Source organism: Miniopterus schreibersii (assembly GCF_964146895.1).
Source record: "Miniopterus schreibersii genome assembly, chromosome: 12".
Classification (NCBI taxonomy): Eukaryota; Metazoa; Chordata; class Mammalia; order Chiroptera; family Miniopteridae; genus Miniopterus; species Miniopterus schreibersii.
In genome coordinates this window covers 71,187,864-71,207,976 of record NC_138112.1, presented here as the reverse complement: position 1 = coordinate 71,207,976, position 20,113 = coordinate 71,187,864, and the positions used below count along the sequence as shown (strand labels likewise).

General features: G+C 56.0%; 1 protein-coding gene across 4 annotated transcripts in view; it reads left to right on the top strand.

Annotated features, from left to right (window-relative positions):
* Window positions 1-20,113, top strand: part of CPT1A (carnitine palmitoyltransferase 1A) — a 42,713-nt gene that overhangs the window by 7,378 nt on the left and 15,222 nt on the right. For 2 of the 4 annotated variants that reach the window (XM_081154988.1, XM_081154991.1), the window contains exons 2-9: window positions 8,178-8,330; window positions 10,591-10,730; window positions 12,985-13,156; window positions 14,782-14,883; window positions 15,981-16,118; window positions 16,972-17,049; window positions 18,430-18,537; window positions 19,429-19,516. In XM_081154988.1, the coding sequence (XP_081011114.1) occupies window positions 8,190-8,330; window positions 10,591-10,730; window positions 12,985-13,156; window positions 14,782-14,883; window positions 15,981-16,118; window positions 16,972-17,049; window positions 18,430-18,537; window positions 19,429-19,516 (967 nt within the window). In that variant the 5' untranslated portion in view covers window positions 8,178-8,189. Of the gene's footprint in view, window positions 1-3,704; window positions 3,760-7,320; window positions 7,341-8,177; window positions 8,331-10,590; window positions 10,731-12,984; window positions 13,157-14,781; window positions 14,884-15,980; window positions 16,119-16,971; window positions 17,050-18,429; window positions 18,538-19,428; window positions 19,517-20,113 lie in introns of those variants that run through there. The other 2 variants (XM_081154989.1, XM_081154990.1) reach the window with 2 other exon arrangements.

The following is a 20,113-nucleotide window of genomic DNA, read 5'->3' as shown; positions in this document are numbered from 1 at the left end:
CGGTGATAGCCGCTCTGCCCTCCGCTGACGATGACGCCTCTGGCTCTCCCCCTCCGTGTCTTCTCTCGGGAGGTCTTCCAGGGGTGGTGACCCACGTGTCGTGCAGCCTCACACTTTCTCCCTGGGGAGGCCAGGGCCGTGCTCCTGGAGCCCCTGCCTGGTGCTCGTGCTGTGCCGAGCTGTCGCTTCCTGTGGGTAAGCTTTTCTCAGAGGATTTCCAGATGGGCCCACTGCTGGCTGGATTTTTTTTTTTTTTTTAATCTTCACCCGAGGATATGCTTTTATTGATTTTGGAGAGAGAGAGAGGGTAACGTCGATCGGTTACCTCTCTGTACTCGCCCCGACCGAGGATGGAACCCACCACCTTTTGGGGTTGGGGCGATGCTCCAGCCGAGCCACCGTAGAGGGTCGTGCGCTGGATGTTAATAGAGGCTGGGCCGCTCCTGCGGCGGGAATTGTGCAATTCTAGTGGGAAGACGAGCGTGCGAATAATTTTAGAGTTGGCAGTGTCGTGTTCGTAGCTACTGTAGTTTTATTGCCGGCTGCAATCACATCATTTTGGTTCCAACAGGGTGACCTAGTTTTATATCTGTGTTGTAATTTAAGAAACCTTAAGTGGAATTTTTTTTTTTTTTTATGGCTTGTACTCACCACTTTCCTTGGTAGGTGAGAGCGTGAGTTTTGGAGTCGGACCTGAGGGATTACCAGCTCTGCTCTCTGCTGGCTGTGACCCTGGACAAAGCTTCTTGACTCCCAAGCCTCGGTTTTCTCATCAGTAAACTTGGGGATAGCAATAGGACCCACTTCCTAGGGCTCTAGTGGGAACGAAATGGGCCATGCAGGTGACGTGAGATCCCAATGTCCGGCATGTGCCCAGGAGCTCGGCAGAGAGAATATTTTGTGGCTGCTTTGTTCATAGCACGAAATCTGTGTGTCTAATCTGTCTGCCCACCTACGTGATGTACCTGCTTGCCTCCCACCCGCCCCTTACCCCTCTCCCTGTGTTGATTTTCAGGCTGTGTTGAAAGACTTCTGACCACACGCAGTTCAGTTACATATTTCGGTTATTATCAAGACTGTATTCTTGGAAGGCCGCTGTTGTCACAGGGCAAGTTTCATTTATGCTGCAGAGGAGGTTTCCACATCTCCCCTGGGGATACTTTGAAGTCTGGCACCGAACTGCATTTATGAAGACCTTTTACTTCCTTTCTGTAACAGGCTGCCCATCCGGACCGGGGAGGGCAGGACTCGGGAGGCCAGCTGCCCGTCTGCCTGAGGACCCGGCCTTCCCCCCAAGAGAGATAGACCCATCCTTTGTTTTTGTTTTTGTTTTTTTTAAAACATTTGTTTGTTTTTGTTTGTTTTGTTTTAATTCTTACCTGAGGATGTGCTTTTTGTTGATTTGAGAGAGAAACACATGGATCCGTTGCTTCCTATATGCACCCCGACTGGGGATCGAACCCGCAGCCTAGCTGTGTGCCCTGATTGGGAGTCAAACCCGTGACCTTTTGGTGTTCGAGGCGACGCTCCAGCCAACAGAGCCACCTGGCCAGGGCCGGACTCGTCTCTGGGATGGCTTCTTGATTTCGGGCCGGTGTCAGGATTTGCAGGCCACTGACCTCTGAGGGGAAAGGTTTTAGGGGAGGAGGAATTGATTGTGGACAGCAGGGCACAGTGAACACATTTGAAAAAAAACAGTACAGACCACTTGGTTGGCCGAGGATTTGGGGGGGAGACATTGGGCAAAGTGTTTAAATCGAAGGTCATCTTACCCAAACCAAATGAGATGCTGGAGCCTTTCCCCCGAAAAGCGTTCATTTGACGCTCAGTGTTGGGGAACTGTCTGCTCCCCCCCCCCCCCCCCCCCCCCCCCCCCCCCCGTGAGTTGACTCAGGGAGCTAAACAAGGATGCGTGTGTCTGGGTCCAGCTTTTAATTGATGGGAGACTGAACGAATAATTTACGAGTGCCAGCCATTTGCCAGCAGGGTAGGTGACACTGTGGCGGGTGACGGTGCAGGGCAGGCGACCGGGCAGAATCCTTCTGTTTTGGGAATGTGGATTCTGTCAACGTAAGACCCTCACAGCCAAACCTGTAGAGAATTTTTATGAGTTTATTTGAACCAGTCTGACGACATAGGCCGTCAGAGCCGAGCCAGACCTGACGGCATATGTCCCAGGAGCAAGATCTCAGATGCTTCGGGCTTCCTTTAGGCATTTGAGATTAAGGAGGGGACAAGGCGGAGAAGGGGGGGGGGCAGGGAAGGCCATGGTGGGGATCGGGTTACAGGATTGGGGCTGTGGGCCTGTGGGGCTGTGGGCCTGTTACTTCCCTGCGGCGGGGACACCTCCCCCGGCTGATAGGGGGAGGGATATGTTAACCTAGATGCTCAGAAACAACGGACAGGGCCTGTTGAAGGCAGTTACAGGCCCCAGGCATGGCGGGGACCTGCCCAGTTAGGAATGTGCGATCAGATCGTCGGTGAGTTTACTTTCCCAGGGAACCCTGTTTTCGCCCACAATTCAAAGACTGACCAGAGCAGGCCCTGGGCCAGGAGCTTCAGGCTGGGCGTGAGGCAAGAAGGCAGAAACCCATAGAGAGCAGAGGCCCTCCAGCTGCGCCTCGGAGTTCGCGGGCCAGGGATCACGGCCAGCGGGCCTGGCCTAGGTGACCTGGAGAATGAACTTGGGAAGGTGTTGGGAACTGGCAGGAGCAGCTCAGAGATGGGTAGATTTTTTTTTGTTCGTTTGCTCGGTAACCCTCCCCTGAGGATATTTTTTCCAAGGATTTTTAGAGAGAGTAGAAGGGATGGGGAGAGACAGAGAGAGAAACATCGATGCGAGAGAGACACATTGACAGGTTGCCTCCCGCACGCTCCGCAGCCGGGGCTGGAGCCTGCAACCAAGGTATGTGCCTCTGACCGGAATCGAACCCGAGACCCTTCAGCCTGTGGGCCGACACTCTAACCGCTGAGCCAAACCAGCTAGGGCATGGTGTTAATCAATTTTTTGAATTGATTTTTAGAGAGAAATGACAAACGTCAATTTGTTTTTCCACTGATTTATGCACTGACTGTATGTGCCCTGACGGGATCGAACCCCAAGCCTTGTGTCAGGAGGACTCTCTAACCAACGTAGCTAACCAGCCAGGGCAGAGATGTGGATTTTTAAAAACTGTGATAAACAGGCCCTTGTTTTCTCTCGGAGCCTCTTATTCTGGATCTTGCTGCTTTCCTGAGAGCGGGTTAGTGAGAGCTGCTTAGTGCTCTGTGCGGACCTCGGAGAATCCCTCTCCCTCGGTGGCCCTCAGGATGACCTGATTCCCACGCTCCGCCTGGGGTTTTCAGCCCCAGGTGTGTTCCAGGCCAGGAGATCTGTGCCAGCTCGCCGTGGCGTGGGCCACCAGAAGTGACCCCAGGAAGATGAGTGTGCACAGCCCACAGCATGCTGTTCTTGCATCGAGAACAGTCCCCGAGGCCTTCTCCTGTCACCTGGCCAAACCTGGGGGAGGAGCAGCCAGGCTGCATCCCCAGAAGGTGCTTCCGTGGTCACCCTGTTCCCTCCAGGAGCTGCTCATGCAGACCTGAGGGGACAGAGACTGACCGCGGAGAGGTTAAGCTCTCTTCTCTTCCATCTGTATTTTCTCTTCTCATTGCTTCTTTGTGACCTTGCCTCCCCCTTCTCTTTGCTTTTCTTGCCAGTACAAGAGTTCTCTCTGGAGCTGTCTGAGAACTCGGGGCGCAGGTGCACGGTCTGTACAGGTGGGTCCCAGCGGTCATGTTGCGTAGCTTTGTCCTCAGGGAAGCCACCTCTCTCCACCCACATAGACAGGTGCCAGGTGGGGATGGTGGTGGGGATGGGGGGAGGGGGGCTTACACCTCTCAAAGCCAGCGGGTCTGGGGTCTGCATCCCGCCCCGGGGTGGGGTGCCCAGGCTCAGCGGGCAGTGCGTGTTACAGTAAGAGCCGTGGTGGGGAGGGCGGGGAAAGGTCCTCAGTTGTCGTGCTTTGGCGCGGTTGAGATGTGCTGAGCCCTGTGTGCGCAGGTAGAAGTAAAGCCCCGGGCAGGGCCTGTGGGTGCGGAGGTGCCCCCAGCTCAGAAGACAAGGCATTGGGTGGCGGCAGCAGCAGATACGTTGTAAGATGGTCTGAGCCACCTGGAGACCTTATCCAGGAGGAAGCAGGCTGGCACCCAGAGATTGCCGATTTAGTTGTGCCCTGTCTGTGAGACCCCAGCCCCAGGAGGCGGTGGGCGGGGGGAGAGGGCTGCTGCTCACATGACCTTTGGTGCCACCCGGAAGGCTGGAGGGACACAGAGGAGAGGCTGTCCAGTGCAGGTGGCCGGGATCCAGACACAGGCCGGGCCTGCCAGCTGGCCCCCGGGCCCTTCCTCTCACTGAAAGTGGGGGTTCCCAGCTGCGGGGGGGGTGTGTGGGACTCCAGGGAGGCCGGCCAGGAGAGGAGAGTTGGAGACAGGGCGGTCTCAGGTCAGCATCGCCACATACTCACAGTGTTCACTCCGGGAGGGTTCGTTGGTGCTACGATGTTCTTCGTCTTTGCAGCGTGTTGTGACTTAAACATAAAGACAGAGGACAGCCCCGTTATATAATGAAGTTCACGGGGGCTTTTGTGAGGCCCTCGTCACTCCTAATTGTCCTGAATGTGTTAACTGCATACTTCCTCCCACCTGGGGATCCCGCGTTCCCCACCCCTCACCGGCCCTAGTCACCATCCTGGTGGGCATGGCATGGTCTTTATATATATGTATATATGTATATGTATATTTGTGTACATACGTATATATTTACTTTATTCTCACCTGAGGATATGTTTTCTATTTATTTTATTTTTTAATTTTTTAAAAATATATTTATTGATTTCAGAGAGAAGAAGGGAGAGGGAGAGAGAGAAACATCAATGATGAGAGTCATTGATTGGCTGCCTCCTGCACACCCCCTACTGGGGATCGAGCCCTTGACCTGGGCAGGTGCCCTGATGGGGAATCGAACCGTGACCTCCTGGTTCATAGGTCAACTGAGCCACACTGACTGGGCTATTTTTTAATTTTTTAATTGATTTTTTTAGAGAGATTGAGGGGGAGAGAGAGATCAGTCCTTGCAATGCTCCAGCCGCCTGAGCCACCAGGCCAGGGCTTGCTGCGGCTTGATTTGCATTTCCCTGCCGTCTGCAGGAGGCAGTGTTCCAGTTACAAATGTTAGGCTCTCACAAGGCTGTAGTGCCAGGACTGAGGTGGGATTTTAGCTCATTAGGTTTGCACAGGGAGCTTTTTGGATGGCTGTTCACTAATTCCCGCTTATGGCTCCAGGAGGGAGAGGCCGGTTCAGGGCAGCCATCCTGGCTACGGCAAAAGGAGAGAAGTAAATTGTGTGTTTCGGGGGCATTTAGGACTCTCATATTTAGTCGTTAGGCTGGGCCAGTCAAAACCAGCACATCCTGAGTCAAATGCAGAGTTCTGACAAGGCCGTAAAGGGTGTGAGATCTCCGTCTCTGCCTCTCCCCAGCCGTGCTTGAGACTCCTGAGCAAACGTCCACACGTACCTTCAGAGAGAATTGCCTACAAATGCTGTGTTTATATTTAATCGACTGCTGTTGGTAATCCCTTCATGTCCTGTAGAGAGCCCTTGAGAACTCGGGTACTTCATTGTAAGGGCCACGTAATTTTTTTTGCTGTGATGCCCGCCGGGCAGAATCCTCCTGGGGTGGGTTGGGGCTGAGATCGCCAGGAGGCTCTGGGAGAATCTTACAGCCCCTTGGATACGTTTCGAGAGGTGGATCCAGAGCTGCTTGTTGGGTGCCATCTACGTTCCCTGTGGCAGGCCTTTGCTTAGGGAGCTTGCTGCCGTCAAACACCTGATGTAGCCCGGCCGGCGGGGCTCAGCGGTCGGGCATCAGCCTAGGATCCAGGGGACCGCGGTTCGATTCCCGGTCAGGGCACACGCCGGGTGGTGGGCCCGATCCCGAGTGGGGGGCGTGCAGGAGGCAGCCGATCAGTGACTCTCTCATCATGGATGTTTCTATCTCCCCCTTTCCCTTTCTGTCGGTGAAATCAATTAAAAAAAAAACCAAAACCCATCTAGCCCTGGCCGGGTAGCTCAGTTGACTGGAGCGTCATCCCAGACGCCAAAAGTTTGCGGGTTCGACTCTCGGTCAGGGCACACACCTAGGTTGCGGGGTTTGATCCCTATGGGATGTTTCTCTGAAATTGGCCAGGCTCCGGCTTAGCTTGCTCCACGCCTGCTAAGTGGTACGTGAATGCTCCAGAATGGTTGCAGATTGCACTCAGCTAAGGTTATATTGCTTTTTGTTTTTTACTTTTTCGAAATCACCGAAGCAGAACCATGGAGGCTCTGTGTGCTGGCATTCTGGGTGTGTCCATCCCAGCCTCTCCCTCTGCCTGTGGCGACATCGGATGCGAAGAATCATCCACAGGGCAGCCCTTTCAGGCCCAAAGCCTCCGCTGAGAGGGTGGCTCGGACCGGAAGCCCTGGAATGAGTGCCTCTGAAGCCTGTCGGGAGCAGGCCGGCCTCCCGTCCCCTCTGTTCCCACTCCAGGCCACTCTCTCTTGGGACACCCGCAGCCTCTTCCTGGTCTTGCTTCCCCGGCACCCCCACTCCCCACGGCAGCCAGAGTGGTCTTAGAACAGAACGGTGCCGGATACCCCACCTCAGAGCTCCTGGTGCGTCTCCATGGCCCGTTCACGTAAGACCCAGCTGCCTCTCGAGGCTGTCTCCGGGCCTTCCTCTGAAGTTAGCTGCCTGCCCTTGACCCCAGCCACCCTGCCCTTGACCTCTGCCTGGAGCCCTTACACAGGCCTGTCTTTGGGCCTAAAAGGCCTGCCCTTTGGCTGATTCTTCTCCTGAGCATCAATGTCACCTGGTAGGTCCTCTCTAGCACCCCGTCTTCCTGCCCCTGTCTGGGGGCAGGGAGACCTTTTCTGCCCGTGTCTCAATCCTCCGGAGCTGGGACGTAGGCGGCAGTCAGGAAACACTTGTTGAATGATCCAATGAATGAAAGTTGGGTTCCTTTCCAGGGCCTGCTCTTGGCCTCGTTTGCTCGGATCGGGTGGAGATTAGGCCAGTTCCGCTTCTGTAACTGGGCGTCTTTGTAATGGTCCCACCTCTGCACTTAACAGGGTTAAGTGGGTAAAAAGCCCAGAGGCCATGCATGGCCTTTAGTGTCAGTGAGAAAACACACCACGCAATTTAGATTTTTTTTATGGTGAGTGATGGTTTTTTCCTTCTCAGCTGCCTTTTTATACCCATGTGGTGCTCTGTGCAGATCGTTCAGGAGGAGGTCATGTACTCGCTCACCACCTCCAGAAGGTGGTGAAGGGCCGGTGGAATGGGGGGAGGCCCTGAGGGCCCAGGTCACCGCTTCTAGGGGCCGCATGTCCCTAGAACGAAGCAGATGGGGAGCTGGGATGACAGGAGACAAAGACTATACTGTGGATTCCGAAGCAGCTGAAATAAATGTGCTTTCATTTGCTGGGGGGAAGCTAGCTGGGGGGCTGTGCTCAGTGTGGGGGGGGGGTGGTAAGTGCTCCAGGAATGTTCGCCCCGGTGCCTGCCGGGACCTTTGACCCTCGAGAGTGTGACTTGAGTTGCAGCCAGCCTCGCAGCCTCCAAGGAGGAAGCCCAGAAGCCATGCATGGCCTTTAGTGTCAGTTGAGCATTGTTATCTGAAGGTAAGGGCTCTGGGCCATTGTGGACTCATCTGTGGCCTCCAGGTGGCTGCAGGGCAGGAATGGAACTTGCCTCTGCCAAGCGAGTTGCTAAACAGCCACCGTCTTCCTGTGTCACTTCTGTTGGGCCTGGGCTGCTGGCCAGGAGGGATGGTTTGGTGGACGGCCAAGGCTGGGCCTGGGTTGGGTGTGGGGGAGTAAGGGTTTCCGTTTCCACCAGCCTGGGCCTTGGAGGCTGGGCCGGGGCCGAGGGGTTGCACTCCCAGACTCTGCGGGTCACCTGGCGCCTGTATCTTGCTGGACAGGAGAGGGTGAGGCAACCCGTCATCGAAAAATCAGACCCATTCACGAAAAATGTTAAACCTGTTAAATGGGGAAGGAAAACTTAAATTCCAACCAAGTTACACTCCCCTGTAAGGGTTTTCCTGACATCTGGTAGGATGTTCCACGGTGATCGCTTCTCTCCGTCTCCTCCCAGGAGACTGTAAAGATGGCAGAAGCTCACCAAGCGGTGGCTTTCCAGTTCACCGTCACCCCGGACGGCATCGACCTGCGGCTGAGCCACGAGGCCCTTAAGCAGATCTATCTGTCGGGACTGCACTCCTGGAAGAAGAAGTTCATCAGATTCAAGGTTTGCGGGTCCCTGTTTAATCTGGGCCTAATCTGGGCCGTGTCCCCGGGGACACAGCGCCGTCCTCCGGGCGCTTTCGAAGTGCCGGAAGCATCCGTATCCTAGAGCCGTAATCGGCACATAATTCGTATTTTCGTGATACTTCGGGCTCGAGTTCACATACACGGGCTCCCTGAGTTACTGAGACGTTCCGGAGGCCGGCGGGGCACCCTGTCGGGCAGGCGGGGAAGTCGGGGCTTGGAGAAGGGTGAGTGGCCTGCTCGGTAGAAGCAGGAGTAAGGACAAGAGCCGGTGTCCCCTGCTCACCTTCTAGAAGCAGGACTGTTTCTGGCTGCGTGAAGCTGCAGGGAGTCTGTGGGGCGGGTGGCCCGCTGTAAAATATTCCGCTATTGAGAAATACGCATGTAGGTTCAAGCACAGCTAACGCCCCACGTTCTCAGCTCTGTTTACCCGAAAGAGAGGAATGTTATTCACTGTTTTTAAGCACACGTCTTGTGTTTCTGTTTTTCTTTTAACCCTCACCTGAGGATATCTTTTCCATCGCTTCTCGGAGAGAGTGGAAGGGAGGAGAGAGAGAGAGACAGAGAGACATTGATGTGAGAGACACATCGATCGGTTGCCTCCCACACATGCCCCAACCGGGGCCGGGCATGGAGCTTGCAGCCGAGGTACATGCCCTTGGCTGGAACTGAACCCCGGACCCTTCAGTCCATGGGCCAACACCCTAACCACTGCACTAAACCGGCTAGGGTGCACGTCTTGTTTTCTAATTTAGTGTTTTTTTAAAAATCACAGAAGGGGGAGTGGAGGTGGGGAAGGTTATAGGGGAAATAAATGGTGATGGAAAAAATAAAATAAAAATCACAGAAGGAATAAATAAATGCCATGTTTTAGAAATTCAAGCAAGATGAAAAGGCGTCAACTCAACCCCCAGGGGTAGATCACACAGTTGGTATTTTTAATTCATTTTCGTCTTTAGAGGGTAGCAGGAGGCCAGCGGCTAGAGCAGGTGAGAGCAGTGACATCAGAGGTGGGCCTGCCTGGGGGTCTTGGGCCCGGGTGCTGGAGGGGTCCCAGCCCATCCCCTCCACGCTCTCATGGCCCCTGGAAGTGGAGGAGAGCGCCACCTACAGGGCGGGCGGAGTCTGCCCAGCTGGCCTTGCCCCCAGAGCTCCTCATTACCTCCCAATGGTGGGAAATAGAAAGTGGAAGGGCAGAGGGGTGTGTCCTTCATTTCAGCCCAGTGGAGATGTGGTCTCTGATTTTAAAGACCTTGTCGTGCAGCGGAGAAGGCAAGGCCAGTAGGTGGGAAAATAAATGATAGGAAACAGTGCATGGCCCCCTGTACCAAAGGGTTTACCGGAGGACCCTGTGATTAATTGCTCAGAGGAAAAGCGAGGGGTGGGCAGGGCTGCCAGCAGCTGCAGGGGGAGGGCATGGTGAGAGGGACGCTTTATCTAGAGCCTTCCTCCCTCCATTTTAATTTAGCTTAATCCACCCCCCCTAAAAAAATCTCTTCCCTCTGGACAGTGGGAATCCCAACGGAAGTAATATGTAGGGACGCGAGTCGCTGCTAAAAAACTCGGATAAAGCGTTGAGAGCTTTTAACCCACTGTCTGGGTCAAATCAATCTCATTTATGGCTTTTTTTACGTGGAAGTTTTGAAACACACGCAAAAGTAAAGAGAAGGAGCCATGCTCTCCCCTCCCAGTTTCCACCGCTGGCGATATTTTGCCAGTTCTGATTCATTACCCTCCATCCCCTTTCCTGCTGCTTTTTGGGGGTTTTTTTGGGGGGGGGGGTTGGGGCTGAAGTACCTTACAGCAAATTCTCGACCTGCAGTGAGGTCTCCTGTAAATACTTCGGGGTTAAGTGGCATCTCGAGTCGGGGGTGAGGGGTGGTTTTGGAGAGGGGGTCGCGGGCATCTCGGGTGTAGCAGGTTGGGGAGAGGACTTCACGGCTGGCTCAGTGATGGCCTTAACCCACGGGTGTCATTCTTCAGCCTGGGCGGAGCTCGGGAATCTGCGTTAGACCCGGGCGATTCTCGTGTCCTGGGGTCGCTCTGGGGGAAACTGTTTAAGGGAGGGTTTTGGCTCAGAAGAGAGGGCGGGAAGGAGCTGGACAGGAGTTGGAGCAGCTGCGGCTGGAGCCTCCGGGGTAGGTTTTCAGTAGCGACAGTGTGGTCCCCCGCTGCAAACACCCCCTCCCGGGGCCCTGCGATGCTGTGGGAGGGACCCCTCACGGCCTGTCTCTTTTCAGAATGGCATCATCACTGGCGTGTACCCGGCCAGCCCGTCCAGTTGGCTCATCGTGGTAGTGGGCGTGATGTCCACCATGTACGCCAAGATTGACCCCTCGCTGGGGATAATCGCGAAGATCAATCGGACCCTTGACACCACGTAAGTGATCCTTCGCGTTGCTCTCACGTCAGCTGTCACCCCACATCCTGGGCTGGTGCTGAGGCTCCCACTGCCTAACCTTTCAGGTCTGTTACTAGAGAAACAACAGTCCCCCCGTCCTCATGCCATGAACGGGCTTGGTTTTGGGGCCAGGAGTTGTGTGTGGCATTGGAGTCCTTTAGGGACGAGACGAAGCCCGTGTGTGCCCACCTGGCTCCCGGGCCCGGCCTGCGGTGCTGGGGTCTGGTCTGAGCCATGCAAATGAGCTCTGGGCCTTTGCACAAACCAGCACCTTGCTGGTCGGATTTAAATACTGTTCCTTCCGAAGCCCTTGGACTCAACTCGGGCCGAGGACCCAGCAGCCTCGAGCTGCCTGGAGAGCGCTGGCTCACACCTTTTTAAGCATCTGCAAAGGCCCAGACTGGAGGCTCCTTGTCGTTTCAGGGAAACGTGCCAGCCCTGGCCACCTGCCGGGCTCCCGGATCTGCCTGCGGGCCGGGCGGCCCGGGCAGGTGCCTCGTACCTCTTGTGGCTCTGGTCACTCCGGTCCTGGCCTCTCTCCTTTCATCGTTTAGTTCCCAAGGGCCCCAGTCCCACCCCCTGCAGACACTGGGCTAGTCCTACCTGCTTTTCAGACCACAGGTGCTTAATTTACTTTCAACTATGGGCTGTGTCTGTACACTGGATTATATTTAGCAGTATTGGCTCTTTAAAGCCCTTTTCATCTGGATATTTTTAAGATTTCTTTGTCCCTCTAAACCACTTGCAGTAACTGGGCCATCCCTGTTCCAAATTTAGAAAGCCCAGGTTTGGGGCTGTCTGGAAGCATCTTCCTGAGGGGGAGGCGCAGGGTGCGAGCGGCCTGTGTGAGTTCAGCCCGGGAGCCGCAGAAGGACCACACTCTGTGCAGGAGCCTTGTGCTCTTGCTTTTTATTGAAGGGCCTTTGCGTCTACACGTGAAACATCCCGGAAGCGTCATTTACTTGTTACGCTGAAACACGATAGGATTTTCCTGCATTGAGTAAGCGTGTGTGTCTGTTTCCTGCGGTGATGTAACGCGTGGATCTAAAAAATGGGGATCATCTCAGAGACAGGCTCTCACTTCCCTGCGTCCAGTTTGCTTGTGGACTAGACTATCGGGAAGGAACATACGGGTTCCAGGAGAGGCGACAGTTCAACTTGAGATTGAGATTTATGGGTTTTAGAAAAAAATTTTTTTTTTTTAATATGTGTTTATTGATTTCAGGGAGAGGGGGAGAGAGAGAGAGAGAAACAGCAATGAGAGAGTATTGATCGGCTGCCTCCTGCACGCCCCCCACTCGGGATCGATCCCGAAACCCCGGCATGTGGCCTGACCGTGAAATCGAACCGCAGTCTCCTGGGTCCCAGGTTGGTGCTCAGCTGCTGAGCCACGCCAGCCGCGTGAACGATGTTAAGTTTTGAAGCAAACACGTTTGACCTTGAAGAGGTGTTTGTGTTGCAAAGTGATAAAGGGGTGGCTTCCAAATATTGGAAATACCTTCAGGTTGTGTGTTGGTTGTTTTGATCACTTGAGGCACACTTAGTGTTTATTTCTTAAATATTTCGCCGTCCCCAAAACAACTGAAACTAAAAGCAAAACCGCAAAGACTGGCCTGCGTTTCCCCATTTCTAAAGTCTCACCCTTGCCATAAAATGGGTCCCTTTCCTTAGCAAATGGAAACATACTGTCTTTATTACTTAAAAGATCGTTTTGTACGGTAAGTTTCTCCGTTGTTGCGTGTTTGCTGTGAACAGTTGAGGTAACAGTTTTGCCAAGTGATCTGAGTGTCTTGTGAGTATGGATGACACCCAGGGGCCTGTTCGAGAAACAGCGCCCTAAGGGGTGGACGGGACAGCAGGGGACACTCTGAGCTCCAGCCGAGGAGACGCAGGTCCACCCGGGGCTTCGCGGCAGCCTCGCCCGTCACAGCACCCTCCCAGGCCCTGGAGGAAGTGGTGTGTTTCCCCCGTTACACAAACTAGCCCCCGCTCGTTTCCAGGGCCCCAAAAGCAGACCGGGCTGGTTCGTCTCCAGGTGAGAAGAAAAGCACCCGCGCCTGGCCGGTTGGCTACGCTGCGTGTCCTCTCTGGTCAGGCCCGATCCCGGGCCTGCTGTCTCATTCGTGGCCACGGGAGGCTGCCGTGGCCCGTGGCGAGGGGCGTCTCTCGGAGCCCTTGCCCGCGGCCCCTCCCGCCCGCCCACACGTCCCCCGCTTGTCTCGTGTCGCGCTAGGGGCTCCATGTCCAGCCAGACGAAGAACGTGGTGAGCGGCGTGCTGTTCGGCACGGGCCTATGGGTGGCCCTCATCTTCACCATGCGATACTCCCTGAAGGTGCTGCTCTCCTACCACGGCTGGATGTTCGCCGAGCACGGCAAGATGAGCCGCGCCACCAAAGTCTGGATGGTAATGAAACGCGGGCGGCGCAGAGCTGGGGGGTCCCGTGATCCACGGGAAGGCCGTGGCCTTGGGGCCTGGGCAGCCTGCTGGGAGGCCGTCTCCACTGTCAGTGACACACTTCACATGCCCCCCAAAGTTTCCCCGGCCCCCCCGTTTCTCCTTTAGCCTTAGGCCCTGTTGTACGTGGGTCTCCAGAGCTGACTTCTTTCTTGGAGCTGACGCTTTGTACCCTTCACCGGTCGCGCCCCTGTTCTCGAGCCCCGGGCGGGCCCTGTTCTGTGCGCTGGCCTGTCCCGCGGGCCGTTGTAGGTTCCACAGGTCGGTGAGGCCGTGGCATTTGTCCTTCGGCGTCTGGCTCATCTCCCTTAGCCTGGTGTCTCGTGCGGGGGGCTTTTACTTTTTATACATAAAGATCCTCACGAGACCTGTTCTCCCGTTGACCTTGGCGACTCGGGAGTCGACCTCTAATTGCTTTGAGAGGATGACTCCACCGTGACTCATAAGTTCGGGCCAAAGAATGTTTTCGTGAATGTTAGGGAGTTCTGAACGTTTTACGTTCATGTCCGTTAGGTTGGTCCTTCAGGTCGTCCGTGAAATAGAAAGCGCCACTTCTTTGTCGCTTTTCTTAACTTGAGGTCACGGCTAAGTGGCTTCCCCGCTGACCAGGCCTCCAGGCCTCCCTGACTCGCCCTGAGCTCCGAGTAACTTCCACCAGCTCTCCAGGCCCTTGGCCCGAGAGTCGCCCGCCCTCCGCCGGGTGCGGGGGTGTCGGCCGGCGCTGGCCCCACCTGTGGGCTGATCGCCGCCCTCCCGGGGCCGCCGGTGAGAGGCCCGGGAGCCACCCCGTTCTCGAGCCCACCGCACACCCCGCCTGACACTCTCTTTCAAACCGACTCCGGCTATTGCTTAGACTGAGTTTTCCGATTTCCGGAGAAGCAGAATTTAACACCCAGCGGGGATGCAGAGGCGGTTTCCCACACTTTACAAAGCAGGTGCAGTGACCGTCCCCGGGGTGACATTCACAGCTGCTGCCCAGTGGTTCCGGCGCCCTTCAGCATCAGGGATCGCCCCCCTCCCCACGCGGCCCGTGAGCCCTGGAAATCCCGTCGCGGTCCGGTCAGCGTGAGATGACCGGTTATGACACCAGGGTTAGATCGTGGCGGCCTAAAGGAAGGGCCGCTGTTAGGCGAGGGTGCTGGCCACTGGGCGCCACAGTGACCAGAAGGGCCGCACTGCTGCTCCGGGGGCGGCTGGAGGTCCAGGCTCCACGGCTCAGCCCCTCCTCGCTGTTGCCAGAGCCTCAAGCCGATCCCGAAACGAGGAGCCTCAGGAGTAGGTGGGTGAACCTGCGCCACGTGCAGGGGAGCAGCCAGGTGGCGACCCCGGGGAGCCGGACACCTCGGGACTGGGTGGGACGCCTTGAGGCGTCCGTCAGGCCTAGGCTTTCGCTCGTCACTGGGGTTACCTGGCTGTCGTCCCCGGTTACCTGTGTCTTTGCTGAGGCTGGTGGCAGACGAGAGGAGAAATGACCCCCCCCAGGAACCTGGACGTCGCAGACCCTTGAGAACTGGTGTCAGATCTTTCGGATCGTCTCGGCTTTTAATCTGCATCTTTTTTTCTTTTTTTTAAAGGGGATGGTCAAGATCTTCTCGGGCCGAAAGCCCATGTTGTACAGCTTTCAGACGTCCCTGCCGCGCCTGCCGGTCCCTTCGGTGAAGGACACCGTGAGCAGGGTGGGTGTCCCTCCAGTCGTCCGCGGGGCTGGGGGCTCTGACTTAATGGCAGTTGTCGGTTTATTTACCGTCGTTGGGACGGGTCACTCCCAGCAGTGCCCGAGGGCCATTGCAGGAATCGTTTCCCCTAAGGTATCAGCACATCTTAGGTGTTTTTTTTTTTAATAAAAGGCGTAAGTTTGGTAGAGAAACGACTTGGCAAGTTTTTAAAACAGCTTTATTGAGAGATAATTCACATACCATACAATTCCCTCCAAGTGTCCAATTCAGTGGCTTTGCTGGACTCCATTACTAATTGTTTTAAATTGTGGCAGATATAACATAATATAAAAATGACCATTTTAGCCAGTTTATTATTTTTCAATCCTCACCTGAGGACATGGTTATTGATTTTAGAGAGAGAGAGAGAGAGAGATCGATCAGTTGCCTCCCATACACACCCCGACCAGGGTTCGAACCCACAACCCGGGCACGTGCTCTGACCGGGGATTGAACCTGCCACCGTTTGGTGTAAGGGACGGCGCTCCGACCAGCCGAGCCACCCGGCTGGGGCCGTTCTAGCCGTTTGGAAGTGTATAATTCTGCGGCATTACGTACGTCCTCAATGTTGTTATATCCGGACCTGGAGAGCTGGCCTTGCCTGGTGGCGGGACCGTCCTGTCCCATCTTTATTCCGGCTCCTCCTCTCTGTCCTGGCGTCCTGGGCGCTGGGGCAGAACTGCCCCACGGTCGGCGCTCCCCGGTGTCATCACGTCGTAGCCTCGGTGGGAGTGGGGCTCTCGTTAGGGGCCAGGTAATACAGGGAAGACGCCACTGGGATTTTCCTTGGTAACCACACAGGGATCTTGTCCACCCGGAAGTCACGTTGGTGAGTTTCTGGCGGCCCAGGATCTGGGGAGCTCGTAGGACACGAAAGGAAAAGGCGTGACCGTTCAATTATCAGTAACCCAAAACGTCGCTTAGCGCCGGGGTTAGCCAGCGGGCGCGAGGGCCGGCAAGACCCCCTTGGGGGAAGGCGCCCCCGTCTTTGCCGTGTGCGTACGTGTTCTCTAAGGAAGCGGTCGTAACTTGGCGTGTGTTTCTCCCGTCAACCCCAGTACCTGGAGTCGGTGAGGCCTCTCATGAAGGAGGCCGACTTCAAGCGGATGACGGCTCTCGCCGAAGATTTTGCTGTCAGCCTTGGCCCCAAGTTACAGTGGTACCTGAAGCTGAAGTCCTGGTGGGCCACCAATTATGTGAGCACACGTGCATGACTGTTCCTGAGGGGGCTCTTTGTGTGAGAACACGGGTCAGTTCCCCGAGCAGCTGGGCTTCCCCTGCGTGGTGGCCGGAGGGGGCGTCCGGCAGGTGAAACCCAGTGGGGGGGGCCTGGCTGTGACCCAGACGAAGCCAGGGGCGGGGCTGGGAGCGGGAATTCTTAAACGTGGTCACGGGTACACTTAGCCTCGTACCCGCACACCTGTCTGTGTGGATAGCGCTTCAACACGGCGTAAAAAACAGTGGTCTTGGTCCGGAAGGTTGTGACCTGTCCAGAGGCTCCTGGGCCTGGTCAGGAAGCGGTTGCTGCCGCGGGGGGGATATTGGGGTGTCCCGCTGGGGAGCAAGGGTGACGCGGGAGGCTCCGAAAGGGAGCTGCCTGGGGTTGAGAGGTGGCTGCAGCCGGGGACCCGGGAAGCGGGTCGAGCAGACGGGTCTGACGCTGGTCATTGTTTTCCATTTGGTGTGGTTTTTTTTGTAATATGTTTTTATTGACTTCAGAGAGAGAGAGAGAAACATCAGTGATGGGAGAGTCGTTAACCCCAGCCTCCTGCGTGCCCCCCACTGGGGGTTGAGCCCATAACCCGGGCATGTGCGCTGACCGGGGATCATGCCATGACCAGGTTCGTGGTCCACGCTCAACCACGGAGCCACGCTGGCCAGACTGGGCTTTTTTTTTTTAACCATCTGTAAAATGAAGGTGATCTGCCCTCTATCTACGTTACGACTTTAAAAATACCCACTTCCCGTCTCCCATTTACTTGCACTAAGCGCCCGGCCCCGCCGGCCTGCGTCACTCTTGTTGAGCGACGTGTCTGTTCGCACCCACAGGTGAGCGACTGGTGGGAGGAATACATCTACCTCCGAGGCCGGGGCCCGCTGATGGTGAACAGCAACTACTACGCCATGGTGAGTCCTCGGGCCCTGCCGGCTGCCTGGGGAAGCTCGGGGGCTCGACCCGGGGCCCCCCCCGTTTTGCACCCTCTGCCCAAGGCTTCATGCCCCCTCCGGGAGCCCAGGACCCGCTCCCCCCACCAGAGAGCCACAGGGACGCCCTTTAGTGTTTACGAGGTGGCTCCAGGGCACCGAGCTCCTGCAGGGAGTTTGGGTCGAAGCAGGAACCCCGACTCCCCCATCAGAGCGGGAGCCCCGCCTTTTCCTAACAGCGCTGCGCAGAGAGCGGTGCGTCGCCGCCAGAGGGGCTCGGGGGGTTGACCCCCAGCCCGCACGCTGAGCGGGACCGGCTCCCCGAGACGCCACGGAGTCGCGGGTCACGTGTCATTTTCCCGTGTCTGGCCTGTTGAGACACTGGCGGTCTGGGGGGGCACAGGTCGCCTGTCGGTATTTTGTGCGAAGCCCCTCAGCCTGGTGCCCGGCGAGTCCAGTTCTTTCTCTGCCCCTTTCTGTTCTTCGCCCCCCCTTTTTCTGTATTTCTTGCCACTGTTTGCTCTTTCCTTCTGCATTTTTCCTTAAGTTCGCTCTCGTTTCCCTAAGCGTTTCCCCGTCAGAAACCCTCTCGGGCGGCGGGAGCAGGGCTGGCCTGGGGCTCGGAGGGGACCTGCCCGCCGGCCGCCCTCCTCCCCCGAGCGTGTCTCCTGCACCAGCGGGGTCGCCGTGGGCGCAGACCCACGTCCCTCGGCCTTCTCTTCCCGCCACGGAAGGTGACCCTTAGGAACGTGTCCCGCAGCTTCGGGAGGCTGGGGGCGCCGTGCCGCCGGGCGCGGAAGGCCACCCCCGGCCCGCTGCTGCCCCTGGGAGCCCTCCCCGCCCGGCCGCCTTCTCTCTCCCCGTGTTCTCCTTACGCGTCCGTCGCGTGAGGGTGTTTGGGACAGGGCCCCGCTGCCGCCTTTCAATTTGAATTCCAGTCATTTAAAGTTTTAACTTTAAAACGTACTGTTACCTTCACGAACCCAAGACTTCCTCGGGGGTTTGCGTTCTTAACAAAACATACAAAAAGCCCCGGCCGGGTGGCTCGGTGGGCCGGAGCATCGTCCTGCACACCGAAAGGTTGCGGGTTCGAATCCCGGTCGGGGTGCGTTGGGGGGGTGACTGGTCGACCGTCTCTCTCACATTCATGCGTGTGTCTCTCTCTCCCTTCTTTAAAAATCAGTAAAAACATACGCGCGAGTGAGGATTAAAGGGAAACGATGAGAATGCTAAGTGCCGTTGGCAGAGTGCGGGGAATGAGACGCAGCTCCCTCCCTAGCAGAGCCTGCGGTTTCCCCAGGGGGCGATCTCGGTGCGAAGTGCCCCGCCCTGCGCTCCCCGCTGACCCGCCTTCCCTTCCAGGACCTGCTGTACGTGGTGCCCACGCACATCCAGGCGGCCAGGGCGGGCAACGCCATCCACGCCTTCCTGCTGTACAGACGCAAGCTGGACCGGGAGGAGCTCAAGCCGGTCAGCAAGCAAACCGCGGTTTCAGTGATGCCCTTTCAGGACCAGCTTCACGGGGGGGGGGGGGATTCGTTGCAGTTTGTGAGTCGCGACGTGTGCATGCACCCCCACGGGCAGGGGTCAGGGCAGTGGGCACGCTGTCCCCTTGGGCGCCCTGTGACCTCTGTCTCCCCCTCCTCCCGTCCCTGTCTGCGCCCCGTGACCCCGACCGCCTCCTCTCACTCTCGGCTGTTTTGCATTTTCCAGAGCGTCACGTAAACGGAATCACTCGGGGTGAACTTTTTTTTTTTTGGTCTGGATACGGCCGATGTACTTACGTAACTTGCCTCTCAAGGAAACTCTTGTTTACTTTATTTTTAGTACAAAGGAAATTCTTTATTTTATTTTATTTATTTTATTTTATTTTATTTTATTTATCCCATGGCCATCTATTCCCTCTACGCCCTCCTGCCTCCACCGGCTCCCTTCCCCCCCGGGAGGCACCACACTGTTGACCGTGCCCATGAATTCTCTTTTTTTTTCTTTTTTGCTCAATCCCTGCGTCCTTCCCACCTCACCCCCCGCCCCTTATTTACTTTGGAAGGAGAATGATTTAGATGTTGAACTCAAGAGGAACAAGGCATTTCTTTTGTAAATACCCGTCGGTTCACGTGTTGACCGGTTAGAGGGTGTTGTTTAGGTGACGACATGGGCGGCTGTGGGCTGGCGTCGCCCAGCACGTCCCCGGGGACGCCCGCGCCCCCCGGGAGTGGCTGTTCCTTACGGAATTAGGGAGAGATTACGCCCGACCTCGCCACATGCCCCGAACACAAGCCAGCGTCACCTGGGAGCCGTCAACGTGCTCCTTTGCCCCTGTGGAGCTTTCGCTTGTTCGACGCGTTATTTCTGTCGCAGATTCTCCTCCTGGGGTCCACGGTCCCGCTCTGCTCGGCGCAGTGGGAAAGGATGTTCAACACGTCGCGGGTCCCGGGAGAGGAGACCGGTGAGTGCGGCGCCTCGGGCCTCTCGCCAGCGTCCCAGACCCAGGTGTTCTGTTCTTTCTGATGCAGCTGCAAACGGGATTTTTTCTTCTTCTTAATTTCTCTTTCCGGTAGTTTGTTATCAGTGTCTAGAAATGCAACTGATTTTTATGTCCTGTAGCTTTATACTAGAGTTTTTTTTAAATACACTTTTTTGAATTTATTGATCGTTAGAGAGAGAAAGAGAGAGAGAAACACCGGTTTTTGCTGCTCCTCGGATTCATGGGTCGATTCCTGTATGTGCCCCGACTGGGGATTGAACCCACAACCTTGGCGTATTGAGACGACATTGTAACCAACTGAGCTACCTGGCCAGGGCTGTGCTAAATTTGTTTATTAGTTCTAACAGTTTTTTGGTGCAATCCTTAGGGTTTTCTGTACACAATGTCATGTCATCTGTAAAGAATGACAGTTTTTTCTTCCTTTCCAATTTGGATGCCTTTTTCTTTTTCTTGCTTTATTGCTCTGGCTAGGATTTCTAGTACTGTGTTGAATAAAAGTGGAGAGAATGCACCTCAACCTAACAGAGCCCATGTGTGACAAGCCCACAGCTGACATAC